General features: G+C 41.1%; 1 protein-coding gene across 2 annotated transcripts in view; it reads right to left on the reverse strand.

Moving 5' to 3' along the window:
• The window catches only part of nphs1 (NPHS1 adhesion molecule, nephrin), a 72,265-nt gene extending 58,711 nt beyond the window's left edge, over window positions 1–13,554 (reverse strand). For both annotated transcript variants that reach the window (XM_013139446.4, XM_013139447.4), the window contains exons 1-2: window positions 13,505–13,554; window positions 6,865–6,971 (exon numbers count right to left, since the gene is read on the reverse strand). In XM_013139446.4, coding sequence (XP_012994900.2) covers window positions 6,865–6,925 — 61 coding nt within the window. In that variant the 5' untranslated portion in view covers window positions 6,926–6,971; window positions 13,505–13,554. The remainder of the gene's footprint in view (window positions 1–6,864; window positions 6,972–13,504) is intronic.
• Window positions 13,555–24,729: the final 11,175 nt, after the last annotated feature.

Consider the following 24,729-nt stretch of genomic DNA (forward strand, 5'->3'; position numbering starts at 1 on the left):
TCATACCTTAGATTTAGTCCATTCACGAGAAATAGATATTGTAGATCTAATTATTTCCCCCACAAATCCGGGATTATCGGATCACTGTCTTATTACATTTACCGTTAAAACAAGTAATCCACTTCCTCCGCAAACCATGAGTTTCAAAAGCCGTACTATAAATTATCGGACTACAAATAGATTTCTTGCTGTGGGGATTTCTTTAAGACTGCAAGGGAAGCTCCACTTCCCCTATAATGTCAAAAAAAATTATGGTCAAATATGTACTATTGTGTAAACATTTTATTAACAAAAAATGCGTTAAAACACGTTCATCTCTAAAACTAGTTAGTTCAGATTCAGCTACAGGTCGGCTGACTCGATTTTGTTCTCATATAATCCGGCAGCGTCACAGTGCATTTCCCTGTTGAAGCCGAGCGTCCATTGACTTCAATGGGGCTGCTTAGAACAGTTTTTTTCAGTACTCCGAAAGTAGACGGTGATTGGATAAATGCTGCGATTATGACCCGCTCACGGATGCTCAGCGTCTCTGGGGGTGAATGAGGAGTGGGCTGGCCCGGACTCCGGGCTTCTGCGTGATGATTGGAGGATCTGACGATCTGTCAAACTGCATCTCCTTTTGACTGACAGCGGTCTGTACTATAAGAAGTCACTGAAGCAATTTCGCGCTCAGTCCCATCGCAGATTTCTCCAGTGTATTCGAAAGACAAACTGCTGCAATATTTCTTGATATTTGTTTGGCAAAATTGCTAGCCGATTTGCATCATACATTTCACACAATTATAGGCTACACCACAATCCTTGTTTCAGTTTTGCAGAGTTTAATATATATTTTTTAGATCATTCATTCATATACAGTAGTAGGCTAGGCTAGCATCGTACACGGGTGAAACTGCGCCCGATGGCAGACAGTGCTAATATTGTCGACCTGATTTTAGCGAAGAAAATTATATTTGTAAAAAAAAAATATATATATTGTTCTGTTACAAAATTAAATGTTATTGTCTGGGGTCAAAAAGACCCCAAAGATCCCGAGTTTCACTACAAATGAAGACCATCAGAGGGTTATAATTTAGGCCAAAAATGAACTTTCCCTCTTTGAAAGACCAGCAGCCGCCACTGATTTCTTGATATTCTTACAAGCTCGCTCATCAACAGAGTAAATAATTCCACAAACGATCTAATCGAGGATCTAAACTCAACACATCAAAATACTTTAGATACGGTCGCACCACTGAAAACAAAAGAAATACGCAACAAGAAACTTGTTCCCTGATACACAACCAATACTAGAGCACTCAAGCAAGCCTCCAGAAAATTGGGGCGAAAGTGGCGCTCCACAAGTTGGAAGTATTCAGACTAGCCTGGATAGACAGTACACCACAATAAGGAAAAGCACTCACATCTGCTCGATCATCGTATTTTTCCAACCTGACTGAGGTGAACAAAAACACTATCAAAAATGTCTCTCCGATACATGCAGTTGCAATATAACAAAAAAGCAAAGTTCAACAAGTGAAGTCGGTCTTCACTTTAGCTGTAATGAATACAAGAACTACTTTGATGAAAAGATCATCATCATTAGAAAACAAATAACTGACTCCTCCTTAAATAATTATAGTCCCCAAAGTCTCAGTTGTCCTGAGAATGTCCTGAACCTCCCTTACCTGGTGTCAATGGGGGCACTTGAATATTTTGATCCTGTATCGCTCGACTCATTCACTTAATTAATAATGAGTTCTAAACCCACAAATTGTTAGCTAGACCCGATTCCAACAAAATTACTTAAGGAGCTATTTCCTGTGCTAGGTCGGCCAGTTTTCAACATAATAAATTGCTCCCTTTCCCCCGGAAATATCAAACCTCCCGTTCCTCTCAAAAATCTTAGAAAAATGTGTTTCCCAACAACTGAATGCCTTCCTGAAAACAAATAACATTTATGAAATGCTCTGGTCCGGTTTCAGACCCCATCATAATACTGAGACTGCTCTCATGGAGGTAACAAATTACCTGCTTCCGTCCTGTTGCTTCTTGATCTTAGTGCTGCTTTTGACACTGTTGATCACTCCCTTCTCTTAGAGAGATTTTAGGACCCAAGAAACAAAGAGTGTTGTTAGCAGATCTCACTGTGAACCTCGACGGCTGCATGGTCGTATCCCAAAAAACTGTAAGAAACCTTGGCGTTACCCTTGTCCCTGAACTTTCCTTTGATGAACATATAAAATATGTGTCAAGATTTGCTTATTTTCATCTTCAAACCTTGCAAAATTCAGAAACTTTCTATTAAAAACAGATGCAGAAATACGAATCCATGCTTTTGTTACTTCCAGATTAGATTACTGCAATGCTCTTCTTTCCAGTTACCCTGACAAAACAATAATTAAACTGCAATTACTGCTGCACACGGCTGCTCGAATCCTAACTAGAACAATAACATTTGAACACATTACTCCAGTACTAGCCTCTTTACACTGGCTGCCTGTTAGGGTTCGGGCTGATTTTAAGGTTTTATTGTTAACCTATAAATTAATACATGGACTTGCTCCTACTTACCTCGCTGAAATGATCCAGTCATACATACCTACACGTAACCTACGCAAGATGCAGGCCTTTTAATTGTACCTCGAATTTTGAAACAAACAGCCGGAGGCAGGGCCTTTGCTCATAGAGCTCCACTACTGTTGAATGATTTGCCAACTAAGGTTAGAAATCTCAAACTCAGTGCAAACTTTCAAGTGTATACTAAAGACTCATCTCTACAGCATGGTCTATGATTAAGTGTAGTCTGGCCCAGGGGCGTGAAGGTGACCAGAAAGGCTTGATACTGTCCACCCTTACTGTCTTGCCAGGTGGGCTCTCATGGCCATTGGGATGCCCTCCCTCCAATGCCAATCGGGGGCGGAGTCACTGGCTTGTTTTTGTCTCTCTGTTGTGTACTTGTGCAATTGGGCTGTACTCTGCTGGCAATACCCTGCCCTCTTTCAGGGTGGATGCGGTTGGTGGAGGTCCCTTTGATTGATGTTTGGCAATGTGGGTGGATTGATTTCCTGCCTGTTGGGCCCTGTCCAGGGCCTCCCCCGGATAGGGCCACAGTGTCACTGGACCCCCCTGTCTCAACCCCAAGGTCTTACGCTGCTATATTATTGTACTGGGGGAGTAGGGTCAGTTCTCCTTCTCCACTATAAATCCCTGTAGATCTAAGGAATGCATTTTCTAAATGTTCCTGTCTCCTGCCGTTTTAAACTTAGGAGGAAATGATGTTTTGGCCCACAACTGAGGAGTACCAGGCTTGAAAGACCAATTTCTGTCCCTGTCCAAAGTCCTCCTGGTTGTGTTGCAGATCAAGACGATACCTGATGATTTCAGCTGCCACTGTGCTGATACCACCCTCTCCCCCGCGTTGTCTGTCTCCTTGTCCATCTGGTCATGCTTCTGACCTGTACTAAATTTAAATAGACTCAGCCCACATGCATTTATTAATAATTACAATTTGTACTCTTAATATGTTTGCTCAGCATAGCCAGAAGAGGACTGGCCACACCTCTGAGTCTGGGTCCTCTCTAGGTTTTTCCTAAATTTGATTGATTGATTGGTGGCATAGGCATGCATGGCTTCCAATGGCACTGGGTCACTAGTGTTTATTGATGATGTGACAGAAGACAAAAGCAGCTGGATTAATTTTGAAGTGTATAAAGATATATTGTCTGCTCAGATTCAGCCAAATTCAGGAAAGTTGATTGGATGGCACCTCACTTTACAGGTGGACAATGTCCCAAAACATACTGCAAAAACAACCCAGGGGTTTTTTAGGCAAACATTTGGAATATTCTGCAATGACCGAGTAAATCACCTGATCTCAATCCAATCGAGCATGCATTTCACTTGCTAAAGACAAAAGACCCACAAACAAACAACAACTGAAGACAGCTGCAGTAAAGGCCTGGCAAAGAATCACAAAGGAGGAAACCCTGCATCCATATGTTCCAGACTTCAAGCAGTCATTGCCTGCAAAGTATTAAACATTTACATTTTAATTACGATGGTGTTAATTTGTCCAATTACATTTGAGCCCCTGAAATAAGGAGATGAAAATGGTTGCAATTCCTAAAAGTTTCATATGATGTTTTTGTTCAACCCCTTGAATTAAAGCTGGAAGTCTGTAATTCAATTGAATCTCAGTTGTTTCATTTCAAATCCATTGTGTGTAATTGTGTCAGTGTCCAAATATATCCGGACCTGACTGTAGATAACTGGAGAGTTAATCACCTGGCAAACCAACAATCTTTTGTTCAAACATGAACATAGGTAACTCGAGTGTAACCATTTCCATGTTAATCTCAGGTGGGACTAATAAAACCCTGGAGGACTTGTAGCAGGATCAAATGTTTTGAAAATGAATTAGCCAATCATAAAGCGGTTTTGTGAACTGAATACACAACAACGCCAGTCATGAGTAAGAAGGAGCATTCTCAAATCAAGGCAACATCAGTCACATTGTGTCAAATTTGAAGGGCAGAACTGGCCATTGTAGATGATGCAAACATACTGTACAAACAATCAGACACAACAAATCTATTTACATGTCAGTTTAAATAAATGGATACACAGCAATACATTGTTCCAACGACTGGAAAAATACAGTTTAAAAAGAAAAAGGAACAATATGAATTATTCTCTTCTGCATGGGTGAAAAATACTGTAGGCCAGACAGGTAAAAACTCTTTAAGCCATTGATTTTCTTTCCCCATGCACGTAGTTGGCATGAGGTTGACCTTGATAATGGCTTGGGATTATGCTATGGATCTGATGCTACCCACACAACAACATGGCCTCCGCTTTTAGGATGAGAACATGACAGCAGAAGAGAATGATACTCTCTGTAATAATTGCATGTTTAAATTATTAGCATCAAAACATTCAGCAATGTTGAGAAAAGGCAGGTGTAGGTTATGAGATGAGGACACTGATGCTTGGTTAACATAAATGCCTGTGGGTTTCTCTGTGAAGCTCTCCAATTGAGGAGAGTGAAGACCTCTTTAACTATTTGTTAAATTACAGACATCTACATGCTTTGTAAGTGGGAAAACCTGCAAAATCGGCAATGTATCAAATACTTGTTCTCCCCACTGTATTTTTCATTAAAGAAAATCTATGTTACATTATATTGCAAGATTAGCTTGGATAATGTCATTTGGTGTTATTAGTTATATCTTACCAATGTGACGTAACTGCATAATAATAATAATAATGATCTTTCATAATAAGGCCAGTATTCGTTTTACTGAGCAAAGTACAGTTCAATTACAATAAATAGTGGCATTCATGATTTTTTTTGACAAAAGTAAATCCAAAATGAGGTCAGCCAAACAACTTCAAAACAACCCAGTGAAGCAAGCCTTTTCTGTATTGTGCTTGTTATGTTGGTAAAAAGGAACATTTTTAGAAAGTTTAATAAGCACAATTTTGACATAACAGTGTACAGTGGATATCAGAAATCTACACAAGGTCAGTGAGATACAACACCGTGATTTCCACGACACTACCTCCTTTAGAGCACAGACACCAGTTTTGTTGTTATTACCCTGTGTTCCTTATCCCTGTCCCTATTTAAGTTCTATCTTACCCATTTTATCTTATCTGTCATTTTTTTGGATTGCCTGTTTTTGTAACATTGTTCTGTCCATGTCTGGTTTTAGTTCTGTTGCATCTTAGTTCTTTTATTGAAAGTCCTCCATTTTCCCTGCGCGTGTGCCCTGCCTCCTACCTACAAAGTTACAGTCACATTCCAACTCATGTACAAAGTATATTTTGCCATCAGTTGACCAACTGTTCCTGTAGGATTTCCTCCTTGGTTGCATATTGCAGAGACAGAACTAGGGAACCTACTTTTGAAAGCTATACATCAAGAGTGAAATACTTATGGTTGCAAAGGCATTACATGTATCATGGAACAGTGTGAAAACCATCATTAGGAAGCAGGATGGCACAACCAGGAGATGACAAATTAATAAGACAAAATATATGATTGGACAAGGAGAAATCTGCACAGGGAGGCTACAAATAACCCAATGGCAACCTAAAAACAGCTTCAAGAATTTCGGTCAGGAGCCCACACTGCATATTATTATCATTTGGGACTGCTTCTCTTTGGCTGACACAGAGGTCTGGTCAGAATAGAGGAGACAATGAACCCCTTCCAATATCAAGATAATTTGGCCTGAACCCTGCCAAAAATTTCACCTTTCAACATGACAATGATCCAAAGCCCAATAAAACAACGAATGGCTTGCTAAAAGGAAGATCAATGTCTGGGAATTGCCCAGTCAGAGCCCTGACCTCAAAGCTGTAGAAAATCTGTAGATTAACTTAAAGACGGCTGTGCACAGGCTATCCTCTAACAATTTTACTGAGCTTAAAAATGTCTGCAAAGAACAGCGAGATAAATTGCTAGATCCAGTTTTGCTAGGTTGATATATATATATATATTTTTTTTTTTAGGCGGGACATGTATGTCTTTGCAACCAAGTTGCATGTGCAAGGCATTCTTTTTCACTTGAATACAGATGATTTCAAGAGCTTATAATAGTTGTATTCGCCTGCCATTATTTGTCTTGATTTCAGCCTTTACAAAAGCTGCATTTTCAATTAAGGTGTGTACACTTGAATGTTTTAGTCGGGTTTAAAATCCAGGAAACACTGTCGCATCATTGGTATTGACATGATTTAGGGAAAAAGCAGAAGATATGTAATAGTCTTAGGAATTCCATTAGCAATGTCTGAAAATGCCACATTGGTGTGTTACTCAAAATTAGGCCTTGCTGAATTAGAAAGGAAAAATAAGTCTAATGTGGTCAGTCATCTTACCCCATAGCAGAATGAGGACAAGAAGTGGACTAGGCTTGCAAGTGGTTGACAACAAACCCATCTTCAACCGCAGACTCCAATCATCCAATTGCTGCTCTTCCAGAATCCTAAATAACAGAGAAGACAGGTAGTTCTCAGTCAATTTTATTAGGTTCAAAGTTAGGTTATTGAAAGTTATTTCATACAATTACAGAGCAAATTAAAACTATTCCCAAAGCCATAGATACATATTGTGTCAGAAAATTCTGTGTCAAAACATATTATATCCATATTGTGTCTGAACCTTCTTTACTATTGTTGTTAAAGATATACTTTTTATTGAGTTTCATTTTAATTAATACATATAAAATTAACTGAGACCTAGGACTCTTTTGTAGTTCAGTCCTAATTTTCAACAATAATAAAAATATATACAAAAACCTGTACAGTGTCTTTGGAATGTATCCAGATCTCTTCACTTTCTCCATATTTGTATGTGTTATGGACTTATTATACTAATTTATATTTAATTATATTTATTTATGTTTTGCCAATCTATACAGCATACCGAATAATGACATGGTGAAAAAAAAATCTTTTAGCCAATTGAAAAAAAAGATTAACTGAATTATCTCATAGTATTAAGACCATTTATTCATTACTGAAGCGCCTTTGGCAGGATCACAGCTTTGAGTTTTCTTGGGTATGCCTTTACCAGCTTTGCATAACCTGGTTTTGGACCAGACATAGCCCTTGGCATTCAGGCTTAATAATTAATTATTTCTCTCATCAAACCAGCTAAACTTTTTAGAATCATCAGATTGACTATTGGGTTTTTGGTCTCCTTCCTGACCAAGGGCATTCTAGCCTGGTTAATTAGTTTGGCCAGGCCGCCAGCTATTGGAAGGGCCTTGGTGGTTCCAAACCTATTCCATTTCATAATGATGGAGCCCACTGTGCTCCTGGGAAGTCTCATTGCATTTTATTACCTTCCACAGATCTATGCTTGGACATCTCAGAGGACTGCAGAGAGTCCCTTGAACTTTATAGTTTGGTTTTTGCTGTGATATGCACTATTTTTTCAAATCTCATATGCTGGCAATACATTTGGATGTCTGTATTGTATCAGAAAGAAGGGATTACAGTGGATATAAAAAGTCTACACACCCCTGTGAAAATACCAGGTTTTTGTGATGTAAAAGAATGAGACATAGATATATTGTGTAAGAAACTTTTCCATTTTTAATGTGACTTATAATGTGAAGAATTCTATTTAAAACAAAAAAAATCTATATGAAAAAGAAAAACCTTACAATAAACTGGTTGCATAAGTGTGCACACCCTCTTATAACTGGGGATGTGGCTGTGTTCAGAAATAACAAATCACATTCAAACTGATGATGAATAGAAGTCATTATACACCTGCCATCATTTGAAGTGACTCTGATTAATCACACATTCAGCTGTTCTAGTAGGAATTTCCTGACATTTTCTTAGTTGCATCTCAGAGCAAAATCCATGGTCCACAGACAGCTTCCAAAGAATCAGAGGGATCTCATTGTTGAAAGATATCAGTCAGGAGAAGGCTACAAAAGTATTTCCAAAACATTAGATATACCATGGAACACAGTGAAGACAGTCATCATCAAGTGGAGAAAATATGGCACAACAGAGACATTACCAACTGGACATCCCTCCAAAATTGATGAAAAGACGAGAAGAAAGCTGGTCAGGGAGGCTTCCAAGAGGCCTACAGCAACATTAAAGGAACTGCAGGAATTTCTGGCAAGTACTGGCTGTGTGCTACATGTGACAACAATCTCCCGTATTCTTCATATGAATGGGGCTATAGGGTAGGGTGGCAAGACAGAAGCCTTTTCTTACAAAGAAAAACATCCAAGCCTGGCTGAAGTTTGCAAAAACAAACATCAAGTCCCCCAAAAGCACGTGGGAAAATGTGTTATGGTCTGATGAAACCAAGTTTGAACTTTTTGGCCACAATTCCAAAAGGTATGTTTGGCGCAAATGCAACACTGCACATCACCCAAAGAATAATATACCCACAGTGAAGCATGGTGGTGGCAGCATCATGCTTTGGGGCTGTTTTTCTTAGTCAGGGTGGAGGAATTCCAAATACCAGGCAATTTTGGCACAAAACCTTCAAGCATCCGTTAGAAAGCTAAAGATGAAGAGGATGTTCACCTTTCAGCACAACAACGACCCAAAGCGCACATCCAAATACACAAAAGCATGGCTTCACCAGAAGAAGATTAATGTTTTGGAATGGCCCAGCCAGAGCCCAGACCTGAATCCAATTGAACATATGTGGGGTGATCTGAAGAGGGCTGTGCACAGGAGATGTCCTTGCAATCTGACAGATTTGGAGCGCTTTTGCAAAGAAGAGTGGGCAAATATTGCCACATCAAGATTTGCCATGCTGATAAACTCCTACCCAAAAAAACTGAGTGCTGTAAGAAAATCAAAAGGTGCGTCAACAAGGTATGGTTTAAGGGTGTGCACACTTATGCAACCAGGTTATTGTGGTAATTTTTTATTTTTCCCCCTCAAAGATTTCAGTTTGTTTTTCAATTCAATTGTTCACGTTATAGGTCACATTAAAGGTGGAAAAAGTTCTGCCATGATTTATCTTTGTCTCATTCTTTTACATCACAAGAACCTGGCATTTTAACAGGGGTGTGCAGACTTTTTATATCCACTGTATCATGTCCAAACCAGTCAAAATGGTGTGGGGAGGCATGGGAACAATGAAATGGGAAAATCTTTCACACAGTATTGAACACAAAAATAGAAGATCAAGCGTCCATTAACACCATCAAAGTTCCCATCAGACTGCAAGGCTCATCGTGGGTGCACTAGTGTTTTCCCTAACACAAATTCCAGTAGTTACCTCTCCGGAAGGAACAGAGTGACATTCCATCCCCTCAGTTCCGTCCTCTCAGAATCTTATGTTCAGGGCTGTAGTACGCAATAATACATCCAATAACAGGCTCTATGGTGATCTCAAATCCAATATTACTTGCTTCTCTTGAAAAGGGTCCCTATGTGCATGTTAAGTTAGTTTGCAATCCCTTCAATTTATCTGCCTTGGTGGAACAAATAATAGAGATTTACTTAATTGAAAACTAAAACATTTCTCATCTGAATAAACAAAATGAATTAAAAGCAATGGCTTTTAGAGGCATCTCCCCTTGGTCGATTAGTTTCACTCCAACAGGCTTTGATAAGAATTAGCTCACACAATTAGGTCTGGCTCCTAGAAACATTGGTGCATTTCAGAGCCCCCCAACATACACTTTGAACACACAAAAGCAATTTCCTCCCTCTTCTCAACATTAGACCCCTTTACTGAGCTCTCAAAAACTCATCTTCCATTTCTTTCTCTCTCTGAGTTTAGTCTTTGCCTGCATCCAACTGCACCATAAGCATTTCAGCCTCATATAATTTTCCAGCCCAGCCTGTTTCTCAAATCTGAGCTCTAACGAGCGAGAGTTGAGTGCTTGCTGGTTTCTATTTGCGTAATGAAAGCTCACCATGCCTTCCTTCATGGTAAAAGCCAGTGTGTCAGAACTGCAGGGCCCCAAATGGGATGGGAGACAAAGAGTTGAAATGGGTTAGGAGAGGAAGGTCAGCTCGGGACACATTACTCAGCGCTTTTCTACTGTACATCTTAATGAGAAGAGCCTCAGCCTACTACCTCTGACCTCATTTTACGTCCCCCACACAAACACCACCCTGCTATCCCAAGTTCTTGGTTTAATTACTGGGGAACTAAAGCGAATCTTAACAACAACAAAAAAGCTTCATATTAGGGGTATGGTATTTAGCCAGTAAGAGCTGTTCTTGTTGAAGACTCATCACAGAGTGCCAGTACAAAGCACAAACCATGGCATATTGGTAACATACCATAAACCCATGACATGCCTTATGGCTATTGCAAACCAGGTACTGACACTGTGAATAGAGATGTACCACAAAATATATACACTACCATTCAAAATGTTGGGGTCATTTACAAATGTCCTTGCTTTCCATGAAAACATTCTATGAAATGAGTTTGAATAGCAAATATAGCAAAATGAATAGGATAGTCATTGAAATGTTAGAAATAAGTATTTATTTAAATAATAATAATCTTAATTTAAATAATAATTGTTTCTTTCAAACTTTGCTTTCTTCAAAGAATCCTTTAATTGTAGCCGTTGCATATTTGCAGACCTTTTGGATTCAAATTGTCAATTTGTTGAGGTGACCTGAAGAGATTTCACCCCATGCTTCCTGAAGCACCTCCCACAAGTTGGATTGGCTTGATGGGCACTTCTTACGTACCATATGGTCAAGCTGTTCCACAACAGCTCAGTAGATTTGAGATCCGGTGACTGTGCTGGCCACTCCATTATAGACAGAATACCAGCATCTTTTAAATTGTTCTGGGTCTCACAAATGTTCTTTTTTGTGATCCAAACAATTCAAACTTAGATTTTTCTCTCCATAACACATTTTTTCAAATCTTCCTTCCATCCTAAGGTCAGCATCCTAAAGTTGCCTCTTCACTATTGACATTTTGACTGGTGTTTAGTGAGTACTATTTAATGAAACTGCCAGTTGTGGCACTGTGAGACGTCTGTTTCTCAAACTAGACACTCTAATGTATTTGCTGTTTTGCTCAGTTGTACACTGGGGCCTCCCACTCCTCTTTCTATTCTGGTTAGAAACAGTTTGCGTTGTTCTGTGAATGAAGTAATACACAGCATTATAAGAGGTCTTCAGTTTCTTGGCAATTTCTCGCATTGAATAGATTTCATTTCTAAGAATAAGGATAGACTGATGAGTCTCAGAAGAAAGTTGTTGGTTTTTGGCCTGTAATCGAACCCACAATTGCTGATGCTCCAAACACTCAACTAGTCCAAAGAAGACCAGTTTTATTGCTTCTTTAACCAGCACAACCATTTCCAGCTGTGCTAACATAATTGCAAAAGGGTTTTTGTATTGATCAATTATCTTTTTAAAATGATAATCTTGTATTCGAAAACATTCGAAAACAGGTGCCATTATGCCACGGTAGTGTACATTTTCTTGGTTGGTTCTGGGCACAGGTATTTGTAGTGCTGTTTCAGTTGGATTAAGTCTGATTAACTCATGTTCATGTGAATTCATTCAGGAAAAGGTTATCAATGCACTTGCATAGAGACAACAATACATTTGCATGTGCACACAAACAAACACGCACTCACACACACAATCAAAATTCACAATGAAACACAAACAGACAGCTTCCGGCTGTTGGCTAATCAAACTCTGTATTCTTCATTATTATCAATGATTAAATATATAACACAAAGCTTGCAAATGCATGCAAGTAGGCAGTACAATGGAATACATTAACAATTACTAATCTGTCTTCAATCTTAACTGAAATCTACTTTTTTACATTTACAAACTTTATCTACCATCTATATTTCACTGAGAACAACAGAGTTCGTAAAAGTTAATGTAAGCCTCTTGTGCTCACCAAAATGGTAATCATTGTGGTAACTTTTCCTGTATAACAGATAGAACATACAGTATACTCACACTGCCATAGTTTTTGACCTTGTAACTTTCCACAGATGCAAATGAGAAAATTTGATTTGAAATTTGATTCGCTTTCTGAGACAAGCCAGCCGTTCTCCTCAACAGGGAATTGGAGAGAGCAGGGGCATTGAGCGTGACCCCGACAGGTAGATTTTTAATGGCTTCTTTCATAACATCATCAAACGACTCAATACACTCAATCCTGGACCAATTTGATGCGAAACCCCATGAAATCACTCAACGTGCAGAAAATGGAGCCTCAACCTCGTGCAACCATGCAACTGAGATAGGGTCCTACATCTTAATGCCAGCTCGCCCACACACCACCAATCTCACCATTAGCCTGTGGGCCCAATTACAGGGCCTCATAGGGGAGGTGTGTTGTGAACCCATTACACCACCAACAATCTGCAGCAGAATCAGTTATAGGCCTGCCCCGACCCAAAGATGCAGATTAGGTTATCCGCATGGCTTAATCGAATCCAAATCATTAATTGTGCATGAAAACATGTTGGTCCTCTGACAGTTTGATTAGCGTTGCTGTGTGAGCTTTGCGTGCCTGCCTGTTTGTCCAGATGCAAATAGACAGAGCAAACCTCAAGCCAAGCCAAAGATGGACAGGCAGGCGGGCCAGATTGCATCAGCCTTGTCCAGCAATTTACCATGGCAGCTCGACAGCATGTCTCAGGGAAGCTCTTCTCACCAACCTGAGATTCGTATTTGTCTGTCTGTCTGCTTGACTTGGTTTCTGTTTCTGCTCTGTGGAGTCGTCAACTTCAACTCACTGTGCTTCTCTCTCTACCTCCGCCACATGCACTCTCACTCTCTCTTAGAGAAAGTTGAACCTCTAGAAGTGATGGGAATAGAGAAATAGAAAAAAAAAGAGACAGAAGGAGAGAAGACCTCCTTTCAAACCTGCACCAACTGACTCATCCTTATCTGTCTGCTGGGAGCTCATAGAGGCTGTGAGAAAAGTGTAAGAGAGACAGTGCATCTCATAAAAAAAGCCAATAGTCTTTGAATAGGCAAAGGGATTTGCATGAGAGAGAAAGGGAAGAACTGTGCTTACCTTTTGAGCAATGCCGAGGCTTCTGTTTGTCTCTTCTGATCTCAAGATGCGCAGCGTTGAAATGAAAAAATGTCAATGGAACTCCCTCACTTCCTGACTTTCCATGCATCTCCCTTTTCTTAGACAGTGAAAGACACTGGAGGAAGAGGGAGAGGAGTGTGAGCGTGGGGGGTTCATCTTAAGGGAAAATAGATTACAAGAAAACAGCTGACAGCAAAAAAAAGCCTTCCTTTTAGATGTACTACTTAGGCTAAAGGTTGGAAGTAAGGAAATAATAAAATTTCATGTCTGGAACGATATTTAACATTTATAGTAAAAAGCTTCAATATGCTTAAACCAGAGCTGTAATAAGCAGCTAAAGACTCAGCGGCGAATGTGATTCCCCTGCTCTTCCTATTCTGAAGAAGATTACAGAACTTCCAGAGTCTGGGGTTTGAGGGAGCATGGGAACCCTCAAAGATACAACAGCAACATGGATGTTTCAGCTGCTGCCGTTTTGTAACATTTATGCTCATACATAATGAATGGGACAGCGAGTATCCACTTTACTTTATATACTGAATACTCCTGGGGGTATTCCACTGCGCTGCTGCAGAGAAGTAGATGTTATACAGAATTTATTTTCCACTGCAGAATTTTAGATTTTTGGTGGAAATATTCAAGGCACATGTATATACACACAGCTCCGGAACAAATTAAGAGACCATTGCACCTTTTTCTTTCCTTTCCAAAAAAGTTGAAAAGGAATGTTTTCAGTGAGGAACAGAAGCATTCAATTTTCAGTGGTCTCTTAATTTTAACCCTTCTGTTTCTCACTCAAAACTTTCCTTTTCGACTTTTCTTGGAAAGGAAAGAAAAAGGTACAGTGGTCTCTTAATTTATTCCGGAGCTGTATATATATTTCAGGGGTCTTTCAAAAATGTACATATAGTTTTTTTCTATAAACTATATTCACTGCTCGTTCATTCACAGCCAACTGTTAGGAACATAAACCATATACAGCAACCATTGACTGTGGTGTAAATATGATTTCCACCCCTTCTACAGGCATGCAGCAGGGAGGGCAGCAGCACAAAGCCCTTGCAATGTGTGTGTGTGTGTTCTGTGCTGTTGTAGGGGGTTGGGTTGGAGGGACAGATGCTAACAGCTGGGCCTTGTAGTTAGAACTGGCCCCTCAGACAGTCATTAAATACAGCATCCTTGGGCTGAAAGGTTAATTCCCCTTCTTGGAGGGGGAGGCCCAGAGGGAGGCAGGGTGGAAGGCAGGGAGGCTACGGGAGGTGAGTGGAGACAGGGGAGCCATGGAGTACCACACTGCTCACACAAAAAGCACTGTCAGCGCCATGGCTACTGCAGGAGAAAAATATAGATAGAGAGAGAGTGAAAGATAGATAGAGAAAGATATGTAACGAGGGTGGTAGTTGGGAAGATACAGATGAGAGATATTGAGAGAGATGAGAAAATCAGGGGGAAACACAACTGCACTAACCTGTGTCTGTTATAAGTTATAAATGTTTTCCATTTAGTATTTTCTTTATTTTCATGTATTTTTTTTACACTTGCTTTAGAAGAAAAATGAATAGAAAGACATGGAGACCAAGACAAATGGATAGATAGAGTGTGTGAGAGAGAGAGGGTGAAGGGCAAAACGGGAGACAGAGATTGAATCAGTAAAGTGTTGGGAAGTGACGAACTACAGACATCTGAAGTAAAATACCATGGTTGAATTGGAGTTGATAACAGAAATGTAGGACAGGTAGGGGGAAAAATAGTCAATTATGAAAGGAAAACTAATTAAATGAAAGATAGGGAATGGAGAGATGGTTATAAGGAAATAAGGAATGGAGAGTGACAGAGATAAATTAGCAGAAAAAGGGAGGACAGAAGGAGTGAAAGTGAATGTGAGAGTGTACATAACTGAGCTGGACTGGGATCTTGTGTGGAAAAGACTCGATGTGGTTGTGTTCCTGAAATTCCTTGGTCAATTGCAAAAAAAAACCAAAGGACAGGAAATAGCATGACTCTAGGCTGAAAAAAGTAGATGACGGTTGATGGTAGTTGAGAATAACATAGCTGATGCCAGAGTATAGTGATTTTGTTGTTTTGCCATCTATGATATTATATAATTTCTCTATAGCTAATGATGCCAGGTGATGGTGGTGGAGTTGCCTTCCTAACCCTGATTTGTGTCCTCAGCACAGCCTGTCTGTAACCTCAGCCTGTCAGTAATCTCAGCCTGTCAGTAACCTCAGCCTGTCAGTAATCTCAGCCTGTCTGTAACCTCAGCCTGTCAGTAACCTCAGCCTGTCAGTAACCTCAGCCTGTCAGTAATCTCAGCCTGTCAGTAACCTCAGCCTGTCAGTAACCTCAGCCTGTCTATAACGTCATCCAACCCTACAACTAATGTGTAGCACATAGTCTGCTATGTGATAGCTGTGGGAATCACCCATTACTCGGCCGACTAAGGTCCGTCATGTTCTTCATGGATGTTCTGCAGCGTTGTGTGAAAGAAATGTACTGGAGGGCAAGCAGTGTGCCCACAACGGGGCGTTGAGCTAGGCCTTCCAAATGCCATAGAGCTTCAGACATTTGTGTTTGTTCTACCAACTGGTTATGCGGCCTCAAAGTATGCATTTAATGGTACCTCGGTTGTAGTTTGTGAGTCCTCCGGACATGGTGAATTTCTTAAATTCAGGTAAATGAGGTGCTGTGGCTCTTAACAGTGATGTAGGTGTGGTTGAACCATTCCAGGTCCCTAATGACCTTCCTGCCACGGAACACCTTTCTACAGAAACACATTGGATTTGTAGTGGGGGGCTCCCTTGTCTTGTGAAGTCAACGATCAGCTCTGTGACGGAGATGTTGTTTTCCACTGCGCTAGGGCACTAACCCAATCTCTGTAGGCCCACTGTCATTGGAGGTGAGACAACCTACTACCTTTTTATGGTGAGGTCGGGGGTGAAGTTACTTTTTAGGGGTTACAGTTAGTGGTAGCATTTGAATCAGACAAATTTTGACTTAGAAGGGAAATATATTTCGATGTCCACATTTGTATAAAATAGTTTTGGGATATATGTCTGTGGGTTATAGAAAGGGTGACATTTGGATCAGGGTTTTTAACGTGACAGATTAAAGTGGGCCACTTGTCACCACCAAAAAAAAAATTAATCATGAAATGCAAACAGCGGCAGCTTGGGCGAATCGGCTTAGAGTAAAGTGCAGAGGCAGACTGAGACAGACAGATACAGAATCCAATATGCGATCTCCACCAATAGCAGGGTTAAACTGTTTCCGCCTGCTAGGTCTGTTTTATGAAAAAATCCCTCGGGCAACCCTACAGTGTCTCCTTAGACCTGCTACAGGGGCCTCTGTGTCTCTCCATACACTGAGCTTCAGAATTATATCACAACTATGTTGGGCTTCTATTAATTACAACAGGCTAACCTGCATAGGCTATTTTCCTGGTGATTTGTGGGTGTCACGTTTCGAGTAAAAAGACATGGTCTCAGCACTTTTCCCCAGTAATTCTGGATTGCAAGCAACCATAGAAGATGGAGGTCCCAAAACGACCTTAATAAAATACAAAGGAAAGAAGGCGACATGACAGATATAACTACAACAGCAAAGTATGAATGAATAAGGGGGACTGGAGTAGGCAATCTGGGATAGCTAGTCAGTTAATCTGCACTAGCAAAGCTTGTTAGACTCTCTTGTTGTACTTGGAGGATACTGTCGTCCCTATAGTGCTGAGGATCAGTGATTCACTCAAAGCTGTTTTATTTTCAGTGTGGTTGTGTGTGGGTGTGGGAGTGGGTGTGGATGTGTGTCCGGTCCTGTTTTACTTTCTGAGTGAGGACACGATGGTAATCCAGGGAAAATCTTATAGTCAGGACAATTGGCCAGTCCTCACATTAACAATTCGCTTTATCTGACTTGTGGTTAAGTTTAGGAGTTTTGGTAGGTGAAGGTTAGGCATGAAGGTTAGGTAAAGGTTAGGCATCAAGATTAGGCTATTCAGGGTAAAGGTTGGGTAAAACAGTTATTTTTAAAGGTACAAAATTGATGGTTCTCACCTTGATATTAAAACCCCTGTGAGTGTGTGTGTCAAGAGTTCCTTTCCTAATTCCCTGGGGTGTACCAGCCATGTATGAGCAGGTGGAGGGACAATGTCCTCTATCCCTATCTCTCTTCAGGACCTTACTTCCTCGCCCATCTTCTCTGCCTGTCTTTTTATTCCTCTCCATCCATCTCACTCTCCTTCTGGTCTTGTCCTGCGTTGGCAGTTATATGAGTGTCAGAGAAAGAGGAGTTTTAAAAAAAATTATTGGTAAAAAAGTGGGTATACCCGGGCGAAAAAAGTAGGCCCCGTTGTCCTTTCAGCAAAAGGTATGTAAACTTTCAAGCAAAAAAGAAATTGGGGTAAACGGTGATTACGTGATTTTACCCTCGGCAAGATCACTAAGGGAGAAGTGTGTGTAGGATGCATTATGTGTGTGTGTGTGTTGCAATAGTGGTGGTACTGGTGGTAGTGGTGGTGGTGTTGGCAGGGTTGAGTGGGGCAGAGGGGGAGGTTGAGGCAACCAGCTGTGGTGACCAGATTGGGAAAGGATTATTCCCCAAATCTGTTCCATTTACCCCAAACCCCCTAACAAGATTGTGTATTACAGCTATTTAATACACTGATATTGTCAGATGCGTCAGATGAGTCAGATGCTCAACAGTAAATAACACACCATCCTCCACTGGACCAATCAAAAGGAAGGTCAAGCCTTTGTTTTTTCACTCTGGCAGGACATTTAAATGAAAACACCATACGACATTACCATGGCATTAGCATTACATTTGTGAGGAGAGCATAGGGCTAAGGTTTAGGGAGAGGTGAGAAAGTTTATTAAATATCTTGACTTTAGATATACAGTACTATGAAACTGCAAAAAATGTATGAAATTACCGAACCATCTACATACTGAACAGTATAACTAAGTAGCATTAGTAAAAAAAAAAAAAGACTAAAGAGATTCAGACATTAATTATGCTTTGGCATTTGAAATTAAAAGTATTATCAAGTATCTGGCCTTTGGAGCTCTTCTGAAACTTTGTGTAGGAGGCAAGGCCACAATGTAAGACTAAATGTTACGTACATACTCTTAGACAGTTTATGTTTTAACAGTTGATGAGGTCAATCATTCCCTGGGTCTGGAATGCCTGAGTGTGTATGTGAAATAACAATTGTACCATTTAATCAGGCATGTTTACTGAAAACACGTTCTAATTTACAGGCACGGCCTGGATATAATTACGGGTTAACTGCCTTGCTCAGGGACAGAGCAGCAGATGCTCTAACTGCCAGGCTCCCGGCTGCTCCAGAATGTCCACCAATGTCTAAGACACTATAACCTTATAGGGTACAATGCAGTTCATCTTATCTGGCAAATAAATCAGACACATCACAATAGCAGCACTTTGAAGTGGCATGGACACCATGTATTATCGGACCAGAGTCCGAGACACCAACACAAGTTAAGCTATGCCACGGTTCCTCTCAGAGGAAGGTAAACCCTGCTATGGTAACAGATTCCTACGTGATGTCATGAGGTAAGAGGCTGGCTGGGGATCACCACCACAATATTATTAGGTCATTCAGAGAACGGGTGCCAGGTCAGATAATAAGACTCTATTCAGCTGAGTGAAACGTATGGGAAGGAAAGTGCTGACACCTCCCTCTCTCTTTTTCTCCCTCACTCTCTCACTCTCTCATCCAACTCCGAATGCTTACTCCACGCCAGTAATAATCATGCGGCACCGTCGGTCCACGGCCCACAAACTTTAACATTTGCTGTTTCTGCCGCCCCATCTATCACCATGCTGGGCTAAGATGGAAGGATGGAAGGAGGACATTTTCTGTTTCCGCCGCCCCATCTATCACCATGCTGGGCTATGATGGAAGGACGGAAGGAGGACATTTTCTTTTTGTGCCGCCCCATCTATCACCATGCTGGGCTATGATGGAAGTAGGACATTTTCTGTTTCTGCTGTCCCATCTATCACCATGCTGGGCTATGATGGAAGGACGGAAGGAGGACATTTTCTGTTTGTGCCGCCCCATCTATCACCATGCTGGGCTATGATGGAAGGATGGAAGGAGGACATTTTCTGTTTCTGCCGCCCCATCTATCACCATGCTGGGCTATGATGGAAGGATGGAAGGAGGACATTTTCTGTTTCTGCCGCCCCATCTATCACCATGCTGGGCTAGGATGGAAGGACGGAAGGAGGACATTTTCTGTTTGTGCCGCCCCATCTATCACCATGCTGGGCTATGATGGAAGGATGGAAGGAGGACATTTTCTGTTTCTGCCGCCCCATCTATCACCATGCTGGGCTATGATGGAAGGATGGAAGGAGGACATTTTCTGTTTCTGCCGCCCCATCTATCACCATGCTGGGCTATGATGGAAGGACGGAAGGAGTGGAGGGAGAGATTCTTTAGATGTAGAGATGGAGGACCATATTGAAATTTGAGGTCATAGAAGACAATGTGTTGTGCCCAGCCTTGTGTATCCGTTTTTTTTTTCAGCCTCATCAGGAGCCACCCCTCATACACTTCAATATCTAAATCTGCACAGGACAGGCAGTGACCCACACAACACAGAGAGAGAGAGAAAGAGAGAGAAAGAGAGAGAGAGAGAGAGAGAGAGAGAGAGAGAGAGAGAGAGAGAGAGAGAGAGAGAGAGAGAGAGAAATTATACCACAAGCTATGACAGGGATGAGATTTGACATGGCCACACAAACTGGGTGTGCTCTCTGAGACAAAACAGAAGGATTAGGGAAAGATTGAACGCAACTGAACTAAATCCAGAAAAGCTAAAATGAGGCAAAAAAACTAAGCAGGGGCAAAAACACTGTTGACTAAAGCCAAGAAGGAGCCTTTGCATAAGCAATATAGCGGTAAAATCATGCTGTAAAACATACACAGTATAGTATATTACTTGTTGACAACAAACAAACGTGTTCATAGTTTCCACCCACCCACACTGACACACAAACGCATATATGTATGCACACATACACACTTACACGCACGCACACACCCACACACATTCACCTCAACCAACAGATGGGGTTTTGGGTCTGCTAAGGTGGAACTTGCCATCCTCCCCATCCCTCCATCCCTTTTTCAGAAATCCATTTTAATTAACATATCAGAGATCCAAACGAGGCTAAACCCTTCTCCTACTCTCTCTAATCTCCACCAGTTAAAACTGACCAGGCATGGAGCCCACATAATCAGCCTGGCCGATGGTACCACAGGGACTCATGCATCTATCCTACGGCACACTGCAAATGTTATATTCTGGACATACATCTCTGCTATAGCTGCTATATCTCTGCTATAGGTGGCGTACCCTAAGTATGAGAATGTTCTATATCAAGTTGAATGTCCAAATATATTCAGATCAGTTCTGTTCTATATTTTGTTAATTTTGTCCAAATAATGTGTGTAACTACATTGAAATACTGGTAAATTATAGTGAGAAAAGCCAGTGTTAGGCCCAGTAAAAGAGTAATGGCTTGTATTTTTCTGCAGCTAGAAAGTCTTAGAGATATGATGGGACCATGATGGCATGCCTCACCTCAAACCCCAAGTACCATTCTCTCTTTTGCCTTCTCCTTTTATCAATCTTTTCCTCTATCAATTCACCACACCTAAAACACACTCCATTTTTTCATCTCTCTCCCTTTCAATTTCTAACCCTATCACTTCACCACCCTTGAACACACTCTCTCCTCCCAAAATATAACTCTCGAACTCGAAAAAATCAAATTCTCCATTTCCCTCACGGCCTTGCCAACCTGTTAAAACACACTCCTTGCCTCCTACTCTCCATCATCAGTGGAGGTGTTTGAGAGGTGACTGTCAGCCCGCCACCTGCAGTCTGGGCTCAGCTCTCAGCTCTCTGCCTGACACCCCCCAGAGTCCTGTCAGGGAAAGTTAAGCTGCCTAACAGATGGAGCCTATTGTCTGGGGAGGAGAGAAAAGCAAAGGGTGGCTGTGCAGTGGCAGCGCATAGCATGGAGCGTCAGGCAAAAATAGGGGAGGAGAGGAATGGGTGGGAGGTAAGTGTGTGTGGGTGCGTGTGTGTGTGTGTGTGCGTGTGTGTGTGTGTCTGTGTGTGTGTGTGGGGGGGTTAACACTTGATGGTTAAAATCTGTTAGACCTGTCAGTGTGTCAGGAAGAGTGTTTGGTTAATAGAGTCTCCTGGAATGTTCCTCTGCTGGAGTTTTAATGAACCCTGAGCCAAAAGGACCAATGAAGCGTGCTCTTCTTGCCAAAACAAGTCCCTCAGCCTGACCTCCCCTGACCCTCCACCCCTCCTACGCCTTTGGTGGGGGTGTCTCCATGGTGACTGATTCAAGATTCTATAAAGCCAAAGATGTTGCATGTGCTTGCATATGTTTTCAAGACGGGGGGGTGGGGGTGGGGTCTCCTGTCTCCCTTTCTTTTTAGATGTTTGTTGTTTCACGTCCCTGAGAGAAAAGGCTGTTTGTAAGAGATTGTGTTTATGCAGCCTTTACCCAATTACTCCCCGTTCCTGAACAGACATAATTCTCCTTTGACCATCCTTACATGGTCCTTATTATGGTTCAAATGTCTTTTGTACAGGCTTGAACCTCATCAATTTTTAACACAGGCCTAGTCCATGTTAAGAGGAAGAGAGTGTTTGTGTAAATGTATGAGTTAAGGACTAATTAAGTGCCAGGCCACTAATGAAGGATCTTTTGTTTATGTTCTATATCATTTGTTTAATCTGAGAAGGCTCAATATGGTGAGGTATGTCACGTTGCTATGCACTCATTTAAATAAGTAGAAACAAAAGGCATGAGGAAAAGAGAGGGGGGATCCACTCCTAAAGATATTCTTGCTTATCTGCAAAATTGTGAGAAAACAAACATACCTTTTTTCTAAAAGGGAAAAAATAAAGAGCATTCATTAAATTTGCTTCATCAAACACACACGGTCGATAGAATTATCCAGCTGCTTTGATCCTGGCAGTAACTGACATTTAATAGTGGACAGATGCTGGTGATGATGCAGTTTTTCTTTAAGCTCACATACTGAACATTCCCCCAAGTCAAATTGCTCTTTCTCCAAAACATGACTGTTTGCACAGTGCCATACAAAATGTTTGTGTTGAACGGTAATGTATTATTATTCCAATTTCTGTACTTTTCTAATTTCTGTAACTTTTCTAAGCCTATGAAGGAGATGTTAGAAAATGTCAACTTTAAAACATGTGACTTACATTTATCACAGAAAATGAATACAGCATTTACAAACAACAAGTGTTCCCTAATCTATTATTATACACTGCTCAAGAAAATTAAGGGAACACGTAATCAACACAGTATAACACCAAGTCAGTTAAACTTCAGGGATATCAATCTGTCCTGTTAGGAAGCATAAGCGATTGTGACTCAATCTCACCCATTCAGGTGCAAATGAAAGTGACAACAGATGCGCTGGAGAGGCAACAGCAAGACAATCCCCAAAAGGGGAATGGTTTTGCAGGTGGTGGCCACAGACAATTGCTCTCCACTTATCCTTCTTGACTGATTCTTCGCAAGTTGTGTTTGGCCAGTGTCCTTGTCACTATTGGTAGCATGTGGCGGTACCTGCAGCCCATTCAAGTTGCACAGGCAGTCCACCTCGCAAGAAGGTTTGCTGTGTCTTCCAGTACAGTCTCAAGAGCATGGAGGAGATACAAGGAGACGGACGGAGAGCTGGACAGGGCCGTAGAAGGTCATCAACAGTACCCGGCCTCATGTGGCCAGAGTGTGTAGGCAGTTCCTGGATGACGACTGCATTGATGCCATTGACTGGCCCTCATGTTCCCCAGACCTGAATCCAATTGAGAACCTCTGGGATGTTATGTATTGGTGCATCCGACACCACCAAGTAGTGCCACCGACTGTCCAGGAGCTCACTGATGCCTTGATCCAGGTCTGGGAGGAGATCCCCCAGGACACATCCGCCATCTCATCTGGGGCATGCCCAGATGTTATAGGGAATGCATAAAGGCACGTGGAGGCCATACACACTACTGAGTCACATTATGAGTTGCCGCAAGTTGGGACAGCCTGTGATTTCAATTGTTTACTTTGGTTTTCGATGTGAGTTTGAATCCAGCCCTCAATCGGTTGGTGATTTTGCTTTCCATTGACCGTTTTTACATCATTGTGTTTTTAACGAATTACACAATGTACAGTAAAGATTTTTGATCTTTAATATTTCCTACATCAAGACTTCATCGAGATGTGTGATTTAAGTGGTCCCTTAATTATTTTGAGCAGTGTAGTTACAGAACAGATAATCGTTGTTTCAAGTTCGATCAGATCATTTTAGTGGGGGCATAAAACCAGATGACGCTGCACCTAGGCTAGCTCAACCCTGCTCTCCCTGAGTAAGAGAGTTGCGTTCATAGACAGTCCACCAATAACGTCAAGCAATTTATAAACTTAAAAGAATATCTTACATTTTAATAGTTTTTCACCTTTAACATTTATAGACCAGTGTATGGCTATACACCAGAAAGGATAACCACTTATTTCTTAGAGTTAGTTATGTTATTAATACATTGAAAAGGCCAAATTATTAACGTTTTAAGAACAGTTTTTTTTAAGAACAGTTTTTGTTAAGAACATGTTTTCATCTCTGGTTTTTACCCATATTTTGCCCCCAAAAATGTCACAGTTTTCCTTGGCACCTTTCCAGTTTGCAGTGTATCCAGAAAGTGGTTCAATAAAAAGTCTTAAAAATATTATGCTTGGGTCTTACATGGTAAAGAAACAAGACTGAATCGGCAATGATTGCTCACTGCCGGTGAGCATTCCTGAACCCAGTGGTCTAATGGTGCCATTCATTACCAGTCTTATTAGAATAAACACAGGCTTTATGATGTAATAATAAGCAAGGTGTGCACGCACACACACGCACACACACGCACACACACACACACACACACAAACAGTCATCACTGGCAGGAATTAAAAGTTGGCTGAGAAACAACCACGCATATCCACACAGAAATGAAGCAATCAAGGTTAGTTAAATGATAGTGTGGGCTGTATAAACAGTGAAAATAGTGCAGAACATTACCAGCAGAGTGTGCCTGTGCATTCCTGATTGAGGGGGTCTATTGGTTCCACTTGTAAGAAGCAGTTGA

Source organism: Esox lucius, chromosome 20 (assembly GCF_011004845.1).
Source record: "Esox lucius isolate fEsoLuc1 chromosome 20, fEsoLuc1.pri, whole genome shotgun sequence".
Taxonomy (NCBI): domain Eukaryota; kingdom Metazoa; phylum Chordata; class Actinopteri; order Esociformes; family Esocidae; genus Esox; species Esox lucius.